We start from the raw sequence: 12,500 nt of genomic DNA on the forward strand, positions 1-12,500 counted from the left end.
CTGACTGACTGACTGATTGGCTAACTAACTAACTAACTAACTGGCTAATTGAACAAACAAACAAACAAACACACAAAACCAAACCAGAAGTGTAGTTGTTTCCACCCAAGGTGGGTGTACGTGGGAGTGATGGCGTGTGCTGACTGCCCCCGGTGGTGTTATTTTATTTTATTTTATTTTATTTTATTTCATTTATTTCACTTTTATTGTATTGCAGGTGGAAGGTGGCAGAATGGTTAAGACGCTCAGCTGCCAATACAGAGAGTCCGTGAGGGTGTGGGTTCGAATCCCGCTCTCGCCCTTTCTCCTAAGTTTGACTGGAAAATCAAACTGAGCGTCTAGTCTTTCGGATGAGACGATAAACCGAGGTCCCGTGTGCAGCACGCACTTGGCGCACTGAAAAAGAACCCATGGCAACGAGAGTGTTGTCCTCTGGCGAAATTACGTAAAATGAAATCCACTTTCATAGGTACACAAATATGTAAGCATGCACTCAAGGCCTGACTAAGCGCGTTGGGTTATGCTGCTGGTCAGGCATCTGCTCAACAGATGTGGTGTAGCGTGTATGGATTTGTCCGAACGCAGTGACGCCTCCTTGAGAAAGTGAAACTGAAACTGAAACTGTATTGCATTGTATTGTATTGTATCGTGTTGTATTGTATTGTATTGTTTATTGTATTTTTTTTTTGCAGGCCGACTGTTCCAGGCGGGTAGCACGGTGGTGTTTCTCCTCATGCTGATTCTGATGGCCAAAGGGTACACCATCACCAGGGGGCGCCTCACACAGATGTCCGCCATTCGTCTCGCCGTCTTCTTCTGCGTCTACGTTGTCGTCAACATCGTGCTCTTTGTGTGGGAAGGGGTGGTGAGTATTTTTGGAGGAGGAGGAGGAGGAGTGTTTGTGTTCTAAAGTTACGTTGAATCAGAACAGGCGGGCGGCCCTGTACTACTGAATGCCACAGAAAAGCGACTTAGCAGAAGTCAGCAGTGTATGTGCAGGGTCTCCTCTGGTGTGTGGCCTCCTGGCGCGACTTGACATCGATGGTTCCCCTGTGGACTGCTGGCGGTGGGACTGTTGAGACAGATGAACCCCGGGTGCAGCCGTGTATGGGGGGGCAGGGGTGGGGGTGGGCGAGGGGGGGGGTGGGGGGGGGGGGGACTCAGAACGAGCGGCGTGAGAGTAGTGTCACTGAAACGGTGCAGATGATGGGACAGCAAAAAAAAAAAAAAAAAGAGTATGGAGGAGTAGAGAGTCTTCTTACTTCTTCGTCTGCGTTCGTGCTCCTTGAGGAGGAAGGTGGCAGAATGGTTAAGACGCTCTTCTGCCAATACAGAGAATCCATGAGGGTCGGGGTTCCAATCCCACCCTCGCCCTTTCTTCCAAGTTTGATTGGAAAATCGAACTGAGCGTCTCGTCTTTCGGATGAGACGATAAACAGATGTCCCGTGTGCAGCACGCACTTGGCACACTGAAAAAGAACCCATAACGACAAGAATATCGTCCTCAAGGCAAAATTGTATGGAAAAAATCCACTCTGATAGGTACACAAATATCTAAGCATGCACTCAAGGCCTGACGAAGCACATTGGGTTATGCTCCCGGTCACAGGCATCTGCCTAGCAGATGTTGTGTAGCGTATATGGACTTGTCTGAACGCAGTTGTCGCCTCCTTGAGGAACTGAAACCGCGTTCGTGGGCTGCAAGTCCCACCACGGTGGCCGAATGGTGAGAGAGAGCGCTAGATTCTCTTGCCCAAGTTTCCTGAGCAGAGTTTGAACCCCACCGGCGCACATGGTTGGTTAAATAACGGTGGAGGTTTTCCCCAATCTCCCAGGTCAGCACATGTGCAGACCCGCTAGTGCCTGAACCCCCTTTGTCTGCGTACCCGTGCAAAAGATCAAATACGCACGTTAAAGATCCTTGTAATACATAATCAGTGTTTGGTGGGTTATGGAAGCAAGAACATACCCAGCATGTATACTCCCGAAAACGGAGTATGGCTGCATAATGTGGTTTGAAAAATAAACAGTGGAAGTTTTTTGACGAGGGTTTTCTTTCTTTTTTTTTTTTTTTTTTTGCTGTATTCTTAATTTGCTAAATTCTTCAATACAGGTTTTGTGATGAATTTTTATAAGATTGGTTCTTGTGACAGGTTTTTAAACAGAGGCTTTTTGCTGTATTTTGTAAAAGATTGTTCATGTCATAGGTTTTTAACGTAGGCTTTGTGCTGTATTTTTAAAAGATCGTTCATGTCATAGGTTTTCCGTGAGGAGTTTGTGTTGAAGACTGACTCACATGACAGTTTCTTTACGAAGTTTTTTTTTCTTCTGTATTTCTAAAAGATTGGTTCATGTGACAGTTTTTCGACGAGAGCTTTATGTCGTATTTTCAAAAGATTGTTCGTGACAGGTTTTCAATGGGGGCTTTGTGCTGTATTTTCAAAAGATTGTTTGTGTCATAGGTTTTCGACGAGGGCTTTGTGCCGTATTTTCAAAAGATTGTTTGTGTCATAGGTTTTTGACGAGGGCTTTGCGCCGTATTTTCAAAAGATTGTTCGTGTCATAGGTTTTTGACGAGGGCTTTGTGCCCTATTTTCAAAAGATTGTTCGTGACAGGTTTTCAATGGGGGCTTTGTGCTGTATTTTTAAAAGATTGTTTGTGTCATAGGTTTTTGACGAGAGCTTTGTGCCGTATTTTCAAAAGATTGTTTGTGTCATAGGTTTTCGACGAGGGCTTTGTGCCGTATTTTCAAAAGATTGTTTGTGTCATAGGTTTTTGACGAGGGCTTTGTGCCGTATTTTCAAAAGATTGTTCGTGTCATAGGTTTTTGACGAGGGCTTTGTGCCGTATTTTCAAAAGATTGTTCGTGTCATAGGTTTTCGATGAGGGCTTTGTGCCGTATTTTCAAAAGATTGTTCGTGTCATAGGTTTTTGACGAGGGCTTTGTGCCGTATTTTCAAAAGATTGTTCGTGTCATAGGTTTTTGACGAGGGCTTTGTGCCGTATTTTCAAAAGATTGTTCGTGTCATAGGTTTTCGACGAGGGCTTTGTGCCTTATTTCTAAAAGATTGTTCGTGTCATAGGTTTTTGACGAGGGCTTTGTGCTGTATTTCTACGAGTCTACCCCTGGATATGGCCTCATCACCATGCGTCTGATTGGCTGGCTGTGGTTCCTGTATGCGGTGTTTTTCACCATGAAGCACCACCAAGACAAGGCCTCTTTCTACATCCCTTTTTTCATCTTTTATACCATCTGGTATGACTTATGTTGGGTTTAAAAAAAGAAAAAAAGATAAAGAAAAAGAATAGAAGAAAAGAGCATTACATCTTAATGGCAAAAACCCCCATACACAGGAATAGCGTTTGTCAAAGTTAGATGACATTTGGGAGTATCGCTTTGCGTCTCTCTCTCTCGCAAGTAGTTGACATAATTAGGTATGAAAACAAACAAGGAGGAGAAGCTTGCCATCTAATCTTTTGTGCAGCTAAACACACACTCTGATTATGTGGCAAAATAAAATAATCAGAGTCACTGGGGCACCGCACTGGAGAGCTGTTCACCGGATTCCTCCTGGTCTGTTAGTTGTGTGTTAGTTGATAAAAGCTGTGTGTATGCGAACGGTTTTCCTGTCCATTCTACAATGTATGCCATCAGTGTTACTTGACCCAATACCTTATTTGGTTGTGTACTGCTGAGCGCATCACCAACATTCTCCACTTTGGCTGTCGTGGTGTAGGGCCGAATAGCTTTTTGGCCACCATTTTGTACCATTACACACACACACACACACACACACACACACACACAGATAGGTAGATAGATAGAAAAAGAGAGAGAGAAAGAGAGGGGGGGGGGTCAAAATGGACGCAGTTCCACAAGCCGCAAGGGTTCAGCAGGACTTGTTTTTGTACGAAAAGATGGTAATTCCAGCCCTTAATATGACAGTAAATACAGGGTCATACAGCATAATCATGGATTGAGTTACAAGTGTCGCACAGCGTACATGATGTCATATGACAGGGTTTGGGTGGGGCTAAGTATGGCGTCACGTAACAGGAATGTTGGATAGAGTCACAAGGTGATTGACAGTGTGTGTGATGTCATGTGACAGGTTTTGGGCAGGGCTAAATATGGTATCATGTGATAGACTGATGGATGTACTGTGACAGGTTTTAGGGGGGGGGGAGCGATGCATTGGTGTCATGTGACAGAACATTGGGCAGTTACAAGTGACTGACAGTGTGTGTGATGTCTTGTGACAGGTTTTGGGCGGGGCTAAGTATGGCATCATGTAACAGAACGTTGGGAGGATTTACAAGTGACTGACAGTGATCGTGATGTCCCAGGACAGATTTTGGGCGGGCCTAAGTATTGCATCATAATGGGCGGAGTCACAAGTGACTGACAAGTGTGCGTGATGTGCTGTGACAGGTTTTGGGCAGGGCTAAGTGACAGAACTTTGGGTGGAGTCACACACAATTGACTGACAGTGTGCGTGATATGCTGAGACAGGTTTTGGGCGGGGCTAAATATGGCATGTGACAGACTGGTAGGCGGAGTCACAAGTGAGTGACAAGTGTGCATGATGCGCAGTGACAGGTTTGGGGCGGGGCTAAGTATGGGCATCGTGTGACAGACTCATGGGCGGAGTCACAAGTGTGCGTGATGTGCTGCTGTGACAGGTTTTGGGCGGGGCCAGTGGTGATCGTGGTGGCCATTTTCTCCATGCCCAAGTGGAGTCGGGAGAAGACAGTGAACGGGGTGGAACAGTTTGTGGGGCTGTGTGGCCATCTCTTTTTTCTGGTGGGCTATTTTTTTTTCCTTGTGTGTGTGTGTGTGTGGGCGCGCGCGCGCACACTGCACGAATGAGTGTGGTTGTTTAAAAAAAACAACAACCCAACTTAATAACTGTTTGTTTGTTTATCTTTATAGTAGAGCCCCAACATCATGTGATGCGAGGGCATAGTGGTGGTCCAGGTGCTAGTCTTTCGGATGAGACGTGATCACAAAACGGTGTCAATACATATTCATAAACAGTGTGAATATGCGATCATAAACAGCATGAATGTGTGATCACTAAAAAAAAAAAAACAAACCAAAAAACCAACACACACATGAATATGAGATCATAAACACCATTGATCCATGGTCATAAACATTGTATGAATGTGTGATCATAAATAACAGGAAATTGTGACCGTAAACAGTGTGAATGTATGATCATAAACAATGTGAATATGTAATCATAAAATATTGTACAATGTGATTGTGCGAACATGAACAACTTGAATGTTTGATAGTAGACAATGAGAATATGTGATCATAAATAACGTAAGTACGTGATCATAAACTACATGAATGTATGATGATAAGCAATGTGAATATGTTATCATAAACAACATGAACATGGGATCCTAAACGACATACATTTTGACAATGAACATTGTGAATTTGTGATTATAATCAGACTGAGCGAGTTATCATGGACAGTTTGAATTTGTGATCATAAGTAACATGAATATGTGATCATAAACGTTGGGAATTTGTGATTATAAACAACATGATTATGTGATCACAAACGATGTGAATGTGCCATCATAAACAACCATAATATGTAATCATAAACAGTATGAACGCGCCACCATAAACAACATGAACCTGTGATCATAAACAGTTTTAGTGTGCCATCATAAACAACATGAATATGTGAACATAAACGGTGTAAATGTGTCATCATAAACAGCGTGAATGTGTCATCATAAGCAACATGAATACGTGATCATAAGCAGTGTAAACGTGCCATCATAAATAACAAGAATATGCGATCATAACGTGAATGTGTGTAAACTGGTCTATGTGTCCGTGCACAGGTGCTGACTCGTCCCTCAGCTGCCAACACCAATTTCCCCTATCACTTAAGGGTGTCACAGGTAAGTCTGTTCACTTATCTTTCCCCTGTCACTTACAGGTGTCACAGGTTAGTCTGTTCACTTATCTTTCCCCTATCACTTACGGGTGTCACAGGTAAGTCTGTTCACTTATCTTTCCCCTGTCACTTATGGGTGTCACAGGTAAGTCTGTTCACTTATCTTTCCCCTCTCACTTACGGGTGTCACAGGTAAATCTGTTCACTTATCTTTCCCCTCTCACTTACGGGTGTCACAGGTAAGTCTGTTCATTTATATGTCCCCTATCACTTACGGGTGTCACAGGTAAGTCTGTTCATTTATATGTCCCCTATCACTTACGGGTGTCACAGGTTAGTCTGTTCACTTATCTTTCCCCTGTCACTTTCGGGTGTCACAGGTAAGTCTGTTCACTTATCTTTCCCCTATCACTAAGGGGTATCACAGGTAAGTCTGTTGACTTATCTTTCCTTATCACTTACAGGTGTCACAGGTAAGTCTGTTCATTTATCTGTCCTCTTATCACTTACGGGTGTCACAGGTAAGCCTGTTGACTTATCTTTCCCCTGTCACTTACGGGTGTCACAGGTAAGTCTGTTGACTTATCTTTCCCCTATCACTTACGGGTGTCACAGGTAAGTCTGTTCATTTATATGTCCCCTATCACTTACGGGTGTCACAGGTAAGTCTGTTCATTTATATGTCCCCTATCACTTACGGGTGTCACAGGTAAGTCTGTTCATTTATATGTCCCCTATCACTTACGGGTGTCACAGGTAAGTCTGTTGACTTATCTTTCCCCTGTCACTTTCGGGTGTCACAGGTAAGTCTGTTCACTTATCTTTCCCCTGTCACTTTCGGGTGTCACAGGTAAGTCTGTTCACTTATCTTTCCCCTGTCACTTACGGGTGTCACAGGTAAGTCTGTTGACTTATCTTTCCTTATCACTTACAGGTGTCACAGGTAAGTCTGTTCATTTATCTGTCCTCTTTTCACTTACAGGTGTCACAGGTAAGTCTGTTCACTTATCTTTCCCCTGTCACTTACGGGTGTCACAGGTAAGCCTGTTGACTTATCTTTCCCCCGTCACTTACGGGTGTCGCAGGTAAGTCTGTTGACTTATCTTTCCCCTATCACTTAAACGGGTGTCACAGGTAAGTCTGTTCACTTATCTGTCCCCTGTCACTTACGGGTGTCACAGGTAAGTCTGTTGACTTATCTGTCCCCTATCACTTACAGGTGTCACAGGTAAGTCTGTTCACTTATCTTTCCCCTGTCACTTACGGGTGTCACGGGTAAGTCTGTTGACTTATCTTTCCCCTGTCACTTACGGGTGTGACAGGTAAATCTATTTTCTTATCTTTGTTGCTTATAGCTGCGCAGGCACACAACACAGGGTGACACCAGTGCTGAACATTTGTGAATACCAGTGCCATGGAAACTTAACACTGAAAGTACAAACTGAATATATCTTAACACTGAACGTACTTATTTGAACATGTCTTAACACCAAAACCACTGACTGAATAATTATGTCTAAACGCACTGATCTGAATGCCTTAACGGCGAAAATACAGACTGAATATGTCTTAACTTTGAACATAATAATTCGAATATGTCACAGTGCTGAAAATTGGACTGATTTTGTCTGAGCACTTACAGTACAGCATGGTTTTGAATATGTCTAATTGCCGAAAACACTAACTGAACTTGCCTTTACACTGAAGCAGCGGATTTGAATTGCGTCTTAACACCGAAAACCACTGAGTGAATAGCATGAACTGTCTTCACACTGAGCCGCATACGCAAGCACACTGATCTGAACGGAAGTTCGACTGACAGGTGCGTTTCACCGACGACACAGAGGATCCTGCTGACAACTATGCAATGAGCGAAGAATCGAGGCGCCATCTGGACAACCTTTTCGTGGTTCAGCAGAACGGGAGCCAACTCCCATCCTCCGCCACCGCCAGGGGTCGCCACACAGCGGAAAGCGGGGGTCACATCAATGGAGGCTATGTCGGGGAGCAAGGAGGTCAGAATGGGGGTGTGTGACTGAAGACGGGTGATGGTCATGTGGCGTGGCTCGAGACGGTGTTCGTCGTAAGTTTTTTTCTGTTGTTGTTGTTGTTGCTGTTTGTTTGTTTTGTTTTGTTTTGTCTTGTTAGCAGTTTTGTTGTTTTTTTTGTGGGGGGGTCGGGGTGTGTGGGTGGGGGGGTGGGGTGTGTGTGTGTGTGGGGGGGGGGGGGGGGGGGCGTGGGGGGGCGTGGCATGGCGTTTGTGTGCGTGTGCGTGCGTTTGTGTGTGTGTGTGTGTGTGTGCGCGCGCGCGCCATGTGTTGTGACGTTAAACAACAAATGCACATATAAACACACACACACGGCCACACACACACACGCTCGCATGCACATACACAAGCACACGCACACCGGTGTGCGCGCACACACACACGCACACGCACACCGGTGTTCACGCACGCACGCACGCACAGAGTTGCTGTTCTTGTCCATCGCTATGTTGATGGGTCACTTGTGTAAGTTGGGAGCGCAGAGCACATTGAACTGCATAAAGCAAAATTATGCGCAATTAAATCTTGATTCATTATTATTGTTGTTATTATTATTGAGTCGCATATTATAAAATAACGTGCAATGTGATAACGGTTCAGTATTATTTGTTATTATTACTTCATCATCATTATTATTATAACTTTATGATCATTTTCATCATTATTGACATTATTGTTGTTGTTGTTATCATTATTGTTGTTATTGTTACATTATCATTATTGTTATTATTATCTGTTAAACCCTAGGAGCCGGACGTGATATCTCCATTACTCTTCTTTTTCGGGAAGTTCCGATTTAAAGTTCCCGTTTGGTGTGTAGGAAATCGGAACTTCCCGAAAAAGAAACGGAGTGAAGGAGACTTTCTGTCCGGCTCCTAGGATAGTGAAAAAGCGGGGAGGAGAGGCATCGATGTGGCAGATTCGGTAAGGCACGTTGGGCTTCTGATCCAGTGGTCAGGGTTCGATCCCTGCATCCGGCCTGGTGTTGTGTCCTTGGGAACAGGCGCTGATGTGGGGTGTTGGCCTGGCGGTTCCGCGTCCGTGTGGTAGGAAGCGAGAGAATCTGAGCGCACTGGTTCAAATCCCGAGCAGAGTCGCCAGTTATTTTCTCCCCCCCTCCACTAGACCTTGAGTGATGGTCTGGACGCTAGTCATCCGTTCGGATGAGATGATAAACCGAAGCCCCATGTGCAGCATGCACTTAGCGCACGTAAAACAACCCACGGCAACAAAATGGTTGTCCGTGGCAAAATTCTGTAGAAAAACTCACTTCGATAGGAAAAAATGGAAAAAAAAACAACTGCAGGCAGGGAAAAAAAACGAAAAACAAAACAAAACCCGAAGGTGCTCTCAATGTAATGACGCGCTCTTCATGGGGAGAGCAGCCCGAATTTCACACAGAGAAATCTGTTGTGACAAAAATAGAGGGAATAGAATGATACAATATTTTACTCCAAGCCACCAGGAGTATCCTCACTCCGGCCACCCAGGTGTGAACGGGTACCTGACCTGACCTGGCTTGGCTTGGGTTGGGTTGCGGAATGTGACTGGAAGGAGGCCTTCCTGTGGGTGAGCCTCAAACCGGACAGTGGATGTGAATTACTCACTGTCCTGGGGGTCATCAAGGGGCTATGGGACCTTCAGCCGCCCCCCCCCCCCCCCCCCAACCCAACCCAACCCAACCCCCCCCCTTTTTTTAGTTGTTTTTTGTTTGTTTGTTTTTTTGAAATAAGAAAACATATGATTTAGCCATATCATTATTATTAGAAGTAGTAGTAGTTGTATATTTATTATCATTATTATTATGATAATCATCATCGCTATTATTATTATTATTATTATTATTATTATTATTATTATTATTATTATTATTATTATTATTATTATTATTATTGTTGTTGTTGTTTTGTTGTTGTTGTTGTGATTATATTATTGTGTTATTATTGTTATCATTATTGTTATTGTTGTTATATCCAGCCAGAAAGAAGGGACAACACTCCTCCATACAGCAGGGTTTTGTTTGTTTGTTTTGTTTTTCTTTTTGTTATTCATTTGCTTATTTATTTATTTATCTATTCCTTTTCAGACACAGGGGAGTGAAGGGCTTCCGTCACTGTCAGCCAACACAACATTACCTCCCTTGCAAAAGCGAACAGCAATCCTTACCAACATCATGGAGCAGGCCAGTGTTACCTCCCCTGCCGGCAGCACAGTGGGGCGAGGAGGGGTTAGGGGGTGTGGGGGGAGGGTGGGGGTGAAGAGGGTGTGACAGGTACCCTGTGTGTGTGTGTGTGTGTGTGTGTGTGTGTGTGTGTGTGTGTGCCCAGACATCTGAGAAAATTGGCCATGATATTTAGTAGAGAATCTCTGATGTTGATTCTTCTTCAGCATTCACTGATGAACTGTGAGGAATTGAGCTGCACACGGAGCATTTATGAAACCATCGGACGGATTAAATACTCAAGGAAACATGATTTAGGAACTGTCTGACGGATTAGAAAAACGGGGAACATCTGTGATCTGTCTGATGAATTAGATAAACATGGAGCATTGATGAACTGTGTCAAACTAACTACACCCGGAGCATTCATAAACTGACAGATTTGATAGATATGGATCATTTATTGAATGTCTGATGAATTAAATAAACATGGAGTTTTAATGAACTGTGACAAATGAGCTACACATGGACCATTTATGAATTGTCTGTGGCCGGATTACACAGACATGGAGCATTTATGAACTGTGAGAAATTAGCCAGACATTGAGCATTTCTGAACTGCCAGACGATTTAACTAAAGATGGAGCATTTCTGAACTGTCAAGCGAATTAGCTAACGATTGAGCATTTAGCTGTCAAATTAACTAAACACTGGGCATTTCTGAACTGTCAAACGAATCGACTAAACATGGAGCATTTACTGACTGTCTGATGAATTATAAGCTACTCACGGAGTATTCGTTAACAGTCTGACAATTTAGTTAAATATGGAGCATTAATTAAGTTTAAGCATACGGTCATGCAATTCACTCTAATCCCTTGGACTTTGCTGACCACTTGCGTACGAGCTGAATCTTTCGAAAACAGACATGACAGTTTGCCTTATCGAGCACCTGTTCATGAACGAAGACTTAAAAAGAACGAGAAACGTGTCTGTACTTTCACCCCTTCTTCCACTGTCAGTAGATTTCAAGACGTCAAATCACCTCAACGTCTTCCTGGAATGTATAATGACTGATACCCTGGGAGGGCACTCTGGCGCTATCAACATCGGAGGAGGACGTACCATGACGAATCTCCGATTCTCTGATGACATTGATGGGCTGACAGGCAGTGAGGAAGAGCTGGTGAACCGCTCTAATGAAACATCAATGGAGATCAGGAACGAGAAGACAGCAAAGACCCATGCTGGTGAACCGCTCTAACGAAACATCAATGGAGATCAGCACCGAGAAGACAGCAAAGACCCAGGCTGGTGAACCGCTCTAACGAAACATCAATGGAGATCAGCGACGAGAAGACAGCAAAGACCCAGGCTGGTGAACCGCTCTAACGAAACATCAATGGAGATCAGCGCCGAGAAGACAGCAAAGACCCAGGCTGGTGAACCGCTCTAACGAAACATCAATGGAGATCAGCGCCGAGAAGACAGCAAAGACCCAGGTTGGTGAACCGCTCTAACAAAACATCAATGGAGATCAGCAACGAGAAGACAGCAAAGACCCAGGCTGGTGAACCGCTCTAACGAAACATCAATGGAGATCAGCACCGAGAAGACAGCAAAGACCCAATCGAGACCAAGAACAATGTCAGCGGTCAACAGCTTGAAAACAGTGAGCCAGTTAACCCTTTCACCGCCAAGCTCGCATTTATGCACAGGCGTGGCAGAGGACCCATGTCACTGAAAGGTGACCATTCATTGGTCTGTTATCCATGAACCTACCTGCTCTTCATGTTCGGTGGTAGGATAGGCCATATTTTCTATACTTCGGAGGGGGAATCCCCAGCTATTCTTAGCCACTGTCTTTTCTGTGTTTATACCACAAGGGAATTCTGTACTCTAAATTGACTGGCGATGAAAGAGTTAAGTACCTTGGCGTCATCATCAGCGAAGAAGGGTTCGAGACTGAAATACTGACAAGAGCTGCACACACTGCTTCAGCACTGGCAAGACTGAAGCCCACATGAAGATACAATGACATCAGCGTCAGAACAAAGCTGAAGCTAATACATGCACTGGTTTTTCCTTATTTCATCGCATGCAAGCGAGTCCTGGACTCCTACAGCATGCAGAGCTTCAGAAAAGGATCCAAGCCGTGGAAATGAGATGCCTCAGGAGACTCCTTGGCATCTCCTGCAAGGACGGACCACATCACAAATGAAGAAGTAGGAAAACACATCAGAAGACCTATGAAGACCTTGTGACCACAGTGGTGGGGGAAAAAAAGGAAAATGAGATGGTATGGCCAAGTGACAAGATCTGACAGGCTCTCCAAGACCATCCTTCAGAGAACAGTGCAGGGA

General features: G+C 44.3%; 1 protein-coding gene across 2 annotated transcripts in view; it reads left to right on the forward strand.

Moving 5' to 3' along the window:
* Window positions 1–12,500, forward strand: part of LOC143277633 (transmembrane protein 145-like) — a 28,806-nt gene that overhangs the window by 16,168 nt on the left and 138 nt on the right. For both annotated transcript variants that reach the window (XM_076582521.1, XM_076582520.1), the window contains exons 8-13: window positions 693–865; window positions 3,085–3,257; window positions 4,685–4,805; window positions 5,873–5,932; window positions 7,751–8,011; window positions 10,063–12,500. The exon at window positions 10,063–12,500 is cut by the window's right edge and continues 138 nt beyond it. In XM_076582521.1, the coding sequence (XP_076438636.1) occupies window positions 693–865; window positions 3,085–3,257; window positions 4,685–4,805; window positions 5,873–5,932; window positions 7,751–7,963 (740 nt within the window). In that variant the 3' untranslated portion in view covers window positions 7,964–8,011; window positions 10,063–12,500. The remainder of the gene's footprint in view (window positions 1–692; window positions 866–3,084; window positions 3,258–4,684; window positions 4,806–5,872; window positions 5,933–7,750; window positions 8,012–10,062) is intronic.

Source organism: Babylonia areolata, chromosome 34, assembly GCF_041734735.1.
Source record: "Babylonia areolata isolate BAREFJ2019XMU chromosome 34, ASM4173473v1, whole genome shotgun sequence".
Taxonomy (NCBI): Eukaryota; Metazoa; Mollusca; class Gastropoda; order Neogastropoda; family Buccinidae; genus Babylonia; species Babylonia areolata.